Source organism: Rhinopithecus bieti, unplaced genomic scaffold (assembly GCF_001698545.2).
Source record: "Rhinopithecus bieti isolate Rb0 unplaced genomic scaffold, ASM169854v2 scaffold_32264, whole genome shotgun sequence".
Lineage (NCBI taxonomy): Eukaryota > Metazoa > Chordata > Mammalia > Primates > Cercopithecidae > Rhinopithecus > Rhinopithecus bieti.
Genome location: NW_016813984.1, coordinates 218,298 through 226,115, shown reverse-complemented (window position 1 = coordinate 226,115; position 7,818 = coordinate 218,298). Strand labels below are relative to the sequence as shown.

The 7,818-nt window shown below is 37.0% G+C and overlaps 1 protein-coding gene across 1 annotated transcript in view; it reads right to left on the bottom strand.

Moving 5' to 3' along the window:
- UTRN (utrophin) overlaps window positions 1–7,818 on the bottom strand; it is a 604,813-nt gene that overhangs the window by 467,716 nt on the left and 129,279 nt on the right. The window contains exon 3 of the mRNA XM_017849334.1: window positions 6,059–6,120. Coding sequence (XP_017704823.1) covers window positions 6,059–6,120 — 62 coding nt within the window. The remainder of the gene's footprint in view (window positions 1–6,058; window positions 6,121–7,818) is intronic.

The following is a 7,818-nucleotide window of genomic DNA, read 5'->3' as shown; positions in this document are numbered from 1 at the left end:
AAAAAAAAAAAAAAAAAAAAAAAAAAAATTCAAATTGAATGAAAACAAAACAAACAGCAACAACAACAAAGCTTCCGTAAGTATAGCCAAAGTATATCTGGAAGCTGGTGTTTAAGAATATAGAGTATATTTTTTTGTTTTCTTTTTAGAGGTATTAGTGAATACACACAAATTCACATTTCTTTTTAAGGAACCACTTGAATGTGTATGGCTCCTAAAGCAATCAGTTGAGTTGCCATATGCATATGCATGAAATAAACCAATGGCAGACCCAGTGTGTAGCTCTTCAAGCTCAAGCCTGTACTACAGATGGTATTTATTGTCACATAGGAAGCCTGTCAGCCTGTTTATAGTACTAAAGAGAAGACTGAACACCTAGAGGTGGAAAAGGGTTTGGGCTCCTTTTATTGCACCTCCTGTACAAATCTCTCTCCTCATCTCTTCCCACCCCTATTTTAGTGATCATTAACTTCCAACACGAAGAAAGTAGAAAAACAATATCTAAAAGCAATGTCTCATTGTCTCCTAAAGGAAAGCATCTTAATAGCTCTCCATATTGGAATTCATAAAAAAAAAAATGCTTCATAGCTTTTCTCTCTTAGGTTCTGTCAATTTAAATTTCAAATTTGGAATTGTAACTTACATGAAAACTTGTCTCATCTGTGTCTTAGAAAAGAGAAAAGCAGAAATTTGCACAAACTCAAGTTCAGCATTTCTAAGTTTGCATATTTTCTACCTAACCTTTATTTGTGAAGCCACTTTAGAGAATTGTCTCACCAAATTGATAAAATAACTTATGCAATTTGTATGTTTTCAGCTCTGCCAGATGAGCAGCTCTGAAAGTCAGCCAAAGAAAATGCAGGCTCAAAGTCAGAGCAAATTTCCCAACAGCAAAGCAATGAGGCCTTTGCTGCCTGCCTTGGGAGACCGGCCGGCTAACAAACCAGAGGCTCTGAAATTTAGAAGGGGCAAAAAACTCAAGTCATATACACCATACAGTGGAAGAACATGGGCTTAATGAGCCAATGCTTTTTCCCTTTTCTGTTTATATGTGTGGCACAGATCCACAGATCAGGACTATCACAAATTCAAGGTATCTGATAGGTTTTTTATTTTGCATTCCTAAGTAATTATCATCTCCTATACACTTCACAGCAATGCCTCAATATTTCTTCACGATATAAGGCAGGTAATAATGATCAATTGTGTCTTATGGCTATAGAAATGTAGACCAAGAGACCTGAAAAATTTGACTAATAATTTGCCTGAGGTCATAAATAAATAAGCAGGATATCCAGAAATAAGTGTTTAATTTCCTAATTTTTTGCTTTTTTTTTTTTTAGATAATCACTTTTTTGAGCTCTTCATAACTTTTAAAAATCCAAGAGCCATAATTTACTGTACACTATGACTTCTCAGGATCCTTGAATTCCAGAGCACCGTATACTCTATGATATGTTAACAAGGATTTGCGGCAAAAAGAATACGTATTTTGAGTGAGTGCTGTCTTGGTTACTGTATATTCATATACAGTTACAAATTAAAAGATGGTTTTAGACCAATATTATTGTCAAGTTCTTTACCAAATCCCTTATCAAGAAAAGAATTGTGCTGGCCTTAAGTCTTATTTTTCTTCACAGTGAATGTAGTAGTTAGATCCTATGTGAAGAATTGTATTGGGTAAATAAAACAATAATATACATTAAGTGCAAGTGGTCATTTAACAATCACTGCAGCACAACTCCAAGAAATCAGCTAAATAGGGAAAGTTTGGATAGCTGGATTTGCTTATTTTTATGAATAACGCAGCAAAAGCCCTCATGCATTGTATTCATATCCAGGACATAGCACAATTCATGCCATGTTGCACTCAGTCCTAAACTCTACTCCTGTCTCTTTCCAGTGCAACCATCCCCAAGTGGCTTGTGAATATATAGAATTAGGCATATCCAATGTATGTCTATGTCATTGTCATTCATTTATTTATTAAGCCTACAAATACTTTACTGGATACCTACTAAATGCCAAAAGGTAGGCCAATGAGCAAATAGACAGTCCCTGCACCCACAGAGCTTATGCCTAACTTAGGAAAAAAGACTGGCAACTATTTAAATTACAGTATGGTAAGTGCTTAAAATCATAACACTTCGATAGTATACAGCTCTTCTACCCTAGTCTGGAAGCTCAGAAAAGAGATCCTTGTGGAAGCAACACTTAAGTTCAGGCAAGAAGGAAGGGTAGGAGCTGCCCAGGAAGAGATAGAGAAAGGACTATGTGCAAAGGCCAGGAAGGGCCCACCGGGATGGTAACCAGAGACAGTGTGGCTGGAGCATAAAGAGGGAGCGAAAGGAAAGTACAATAAAATTAGGAGTAAATTGGGAGGTAGCTATTTAGAGTGTTAAGAACTAAGTAAGACCAAAACATCACACTATATATCAAAAATATGTACAATTTCAATTTTTAATTTTGTTTTTTTAAAAAAGGACAATGGGCACCCAATGAAAGAGCTTACAGAAGAGAAAAACGTATTCAGGATTACCCTTTATAAACACTATAGATACTCTCTTGAAAATGGAAGGGGAGGCCAGGTGCGGTGGTTCACGCCTATAATCCCAGCACTTTGGGCGGTTGAGGCAGGCAGATCACTTGAGGTCAGGAGTTCGAGACCAGCCTGGCGAACATGGTGAAACCCCATCTTTACTAAAAATACAAAAATTAGCTGAGCGTGGTGACATGCGCCCATGCTCCCAGCTACTAGGGAGGCTGAGGCAGGAGAATCGCTGCAACCTGGGAGGCAGAGGCTGCAGTGAGCCAAGATTGCACCACTGCACTCCAGACTGGGCGACAGAGCAAGACTCTGTCTCAAAAAAAAAAAAAAGAAAAAAGAAAAAAAAAAGGATAGGGAGATGGAGAAGGTGGGGGGAATGAAGAACCAATTAGCAGATTCTCACAGTGGTCCATGTATTCAAGGATAATTTTCGAACAAGGTAAAGTTATTACTCTCAAACCAATGTGATAATAATGTGTGTCAAAGACTTTATTTAACTCATTAATTAATGAGGGACCCAATAAGGTGTTACAACCAGTTCAGGGGAAAATTTTTAAAAACACATGTTTTATACAAGAAAGATGAAAACTGAAGTAGATTTGCAATAGATGCAAAAACTGGTCTATCCAAGGAGCAATAATTAACTGCTTTCCAAATAATTTTCATTTTTATGGATAAGAATCATTTGCATACCTATTTTCCACAACTTACCTAGTTGTAACGTAGCTCAAAAATAATTAAAGGCAGAGATAATTCAGATGCCTGAGCTAATGGGATACCCACTAGTCTTTCTTGCCCATTGTAAAGTCTCTCATCATTTTTTCCAACACCAGTAACAATGACTTAGAAAAGAGACATGTCACTCTACATAGAGTAGAGTAAGTGGACAATTTCAAATATATGTACGTATTAGAATTAACAAGACTCGATGTTTGATTGAGACTTTTGATGGGAAGGAGGCCACAAAGGAAATATCCAGACAAATGCCTGTTTTAAAACAAATTCCTAAATGGCAGAAGGTGCCATCAGTGTCTGTTTAGATTTCTCAGCACAGGGGCCCTGTTGCTCTGTTTAGGAACCCACACTGTAGGGGAGTAGTGGACCCACTGAAAAATTATATTGTAAAGCTCACCACAATGTACCAAAGGACATGGATTTTAAAAAATTCATTCCCTTCAATGGGATTTTTTTTTTCTTGTTCTAGCCTCTGCATTACCTAGTAATACCAGGCACGAATACAGTCTTTCCCCAGCTCAGCAAGGGTTAAGCCACATGGGAGTCTATGGAAATCTCCCGGTCTAGAAATGTGTTACTCTCTCTTTCACTATCCCCAATTGGAAGCAGTTCAGCTTATGGTCTTAAGACAGCCAGAGGAAAGAAAAAATAATGTGAATATTTAGTGTCACTGCCATGAGCCTCCCATCTCCAAATATTCATAATTTCTCAGATAAATTCCTTCTAGGTTTTGATTTCTTGCTAGATGAAAATAAAAGTTTTCAGAGTCATCCCGCTTTTGGTAGTTTTTCTCCAAACACCATCTCCAAACACTAACACAGAAACTGAGCTCAGAAACTACCATCTCCAAATACTAATACAGACACTTTTAGCTAAAAGTTCTGTGTTCCATAACTATAACTTTTACTAAAAATGATAAAAAATTACCAAGTCTTTTCTAGTAGCTTGGTAAGAAATACAAACATCCCAGGGCAAACAATTTACATGGGACTTAAATACCTCATTTATATTGCAAAATAATAGACATTATAAATGTACAAATTCAAATATCAAGTTCATTTAATAAACTAGTCTGGTACTACCAGAGTTTGTTTTATTTGAGGTATTTTTAAAGGTGTCAATGACCCGCCATAAAAATTGAGAACTTTCTTTTCAATTATTCTTTCTCAGTTCTCATCTCTCTTCCTCTGCAAACCCTTTTCATGTTCTATCGTACTACCTATTGCTCTCCATTGTCATAAATAGATAAAAAGTAATTTACCCAGTTTCAAATGCTCTCTAAACTTAAGTCTACCAAGTTTAATGCTTTCAAAACAATCTTCAAAATTAGTTCTAAGGCAATTCTTCCCCAAAGACTAAATTAAGCTGCTAAAAACTGCTTCACTTGTTCTATCTAAACAATTACCGTGTTATCCTTGTGAATAACCAGGATGAATAATCTTACTTATATGAGCAATCATGAAACCACTGGAATAAAGCACCTCATATCCAGACTCCCAGTTACTAAAACTACATTCTCTGGAAAATGGTCACATGCAGATGAATAGTTCAAAAGTTTTTATTCATGTCAAGCCCGAGATGCACGTATGTTACCTGTGTCTCTGGAATAAAACAAATTAAAATGTACCAAAATATGCCTACATGTTATTTGGAATAATCCTACACATATAACTGCCAATTATGCAAGCACCTTTATGTTCTAATTCTCTATATTTTTAACCCTCTGTTAAAGTTAATTTTCACATTCCTTACATACTCACAGGCAAGATAAAATATCCCTCAAGATAAACTTGTAAAGCCTAAGAAGCAGTGAAATCAAATAACCAACTATAAATATTGGGATGTGTGGCATTTTTTAAACTATGCTGCTACTCAAACTAACCTTAAGATATCCTCATTTTTTCCTCAGGAAATACCAATGTTTGTCTCCCTGACCTTTACAACTTTCGAAAAGCAACCAAAAATTTTGAAAAGCAAGTCTTCATTAAAATAGCTTTTATACTATTTAAAAGACCATAACAGTGTTTCTCTGAGAAACTTCTATTTTTCATCTTGCTATAGAAGAGTAACACAATCTGTTACCCTGAAAACTCTCTTCCCACCTGAGGCTTAGTGCACAAAATTCCAACACCAATAACTAATAGATAATCATATTAGAACAGATTTGAAAATAGCACTGACAATTCCTCTCTTCAGCATGGTCTGCCCCTAAGAAAAATTATTGCTCAAAGCATTGATTATGTTCTAAATGGTTAGAAATGCTAAGAGCAGATCTTTGCGGGGGGGAGTGGAATTAAGGAAGTACACACACACAAAATAAAACCACGTGGCAGATAAATATTATTAGCCACATCCACAAGAATAAAATCCATAAATATTTTGACAGGGTAGAAAGACTGCCTGAATGATAACATTTGGTTTTAACCAGGCAAAATGAAATCATCATCCTCTTAACCAAGAGAACACAAAAATTTTCCCAATGATATATCCTTTCCCAGATGTACCCAGGATTTGCAGAATCGAAAGCAGCTAATTGTTGCCTTAAATATCTGGAGAAGGCCAGGTAAAAGTCAATAGCGTCCCATAAACTATGTATGTGAGGATTTCCATTTAAATGTATTTTAGAAGAGAATAAAAGAAGAATAAATGTATCTGCATACTCAGAAGACTTCTGCTAGGTGACATTTCCTGGGGAAAATTTACTGCACTTCCAATCAAACTCCTTCAATCAGAATGAGGCATCTGAACATCAAAGTTTTTGAAAGTGTCGGTTACCTTTGAAAATCGAGCATTTATCCATTTGGTAAAGGTTTTCTTCTGTACGTCATTGTGTTCATCTGTGGAATGGAAAAAGAAAGAGAAAGAAAAAGTATGAGAGTCTGTACCTTTAGCAAAGCACCAAATAAGGTCATCTCTATCCTCGAAGAGTTTAAAATAGTCCTATTAGTCGAGCTCCTGGAGCACAATGATGCGCAGCTGATGCAGAATGTGATGACTGCCCGGTTCACCTATGGAGCCCAACACTGCCTACAACAGAGGGAGGCTCGGGCACCTTTCCCAAGGGACCAGGCTGTCTCACCCTAAGCCCCGGAGCCCTGCCATCAGAGACCAAATCCAGGTTTATGGGATCGAATCAGGGACCCACTTTCCAGCTAGCACCCACAGCACTTTCTGCTACATTTTGTTGAAGTAAAATTTCAGCATAATCAAAATGTCTGCATGTTCAAAACAAAAATTAAAGTTATCCAATAAAAACTTAGGAATTCGTGACTTCCTCCCTCTTCATACTGGTCCTACACCTGCTAGAATGACAGTATAAGGTTTATGGTCAATCTTGTAACCCATTTTCCTGCAGTAAGATTGACATGAGGTTTTAATGATCTTGATCTATACAAACTTTTACAGGTAGAAAAATCAGAAGAATTTAAAACCATTATCAATTTTGGTTTTGATTATAAATTCATTTTATAAGCCATAAAAAATGAAAAGTTACTTTAAAAGACTGACCACCCTGAACTTTTTAAAGATGGGTAGAAGGATTGGTTACATATAAGGAGGCCGTGTGGCTAACAAAAAGAGAAAAGGACTTCCTCTTTAAAACCAAGTAGACAGTGTCCCAATCCATTTATTGTGTGACCTTGGGTCATTATAACATCGCCTAGCCTCACGGTTCTCATCTGTAAAACAGGGATAAATAATATCTAGTTTGCAAGAGTATTGTAAAGGTTAGTGAATATAAATGATAATCACTTGACGAAGAGCTGGTGTCCAGCTTGTTATAATGATTATAGTAAAAGTGTAAGCAAGGCAGATAAATATCCATTGGACCTCTTCAGATCATACTCTCTTCCATCACCACCCGATTTTCTGTTAAAGCCAGTAAAAGAGTCATTGTTGACTTAAAGCCTACAAAACATCATTTTGACAATCTCTATCAGTTGTTCAGAAAGCTGTCCAAGGAGTATCTGCAACAGTGCAGAAAGGTGTGGCTCCATCCATATGTGTGTCCTGCCTCTTCTGCCACCTTTTATACTGCCGGGCTGCCTCCCACATTGGAACAGCAAAATAATAATGGAGGAGGCCCAGGTGTGCTTGGCCCTCCAGCATCGATTCCACATTAAATACAGACCTGCTCACAAACCTCTATTAGGATCATTAGATGTTCATCTACCACTTCACCCAGTTTGTGGTCTTTGCTCCTTACCCCTTTGTGGAAGGAGAGTTTGTAATTAAAAGGTGATTCCCAGAATAAATACAGCAGCAGCTTCAGAAAAAAAGAAAAAATGCACTTTTACAACTCCATAAAGGTAATTGGAGACCTTCTCCAAGACACTAAGGGAGCGAGTGGTATAGAAAACAAAATTGCTATTTAAGAAACTCCTTTCCCCATTTCTTGTTTCTCTCAGGTTTGTCAAAGATCAGATGGCTGTAGATGTGTGGTATTATTTCTGAGGACTCTGTTCTGTTCCATTGGTCTATATCTCTGTTTTGGTACCAGTACCATGCTGTTTTGGTTACTGTAGCCTTGTAGTACT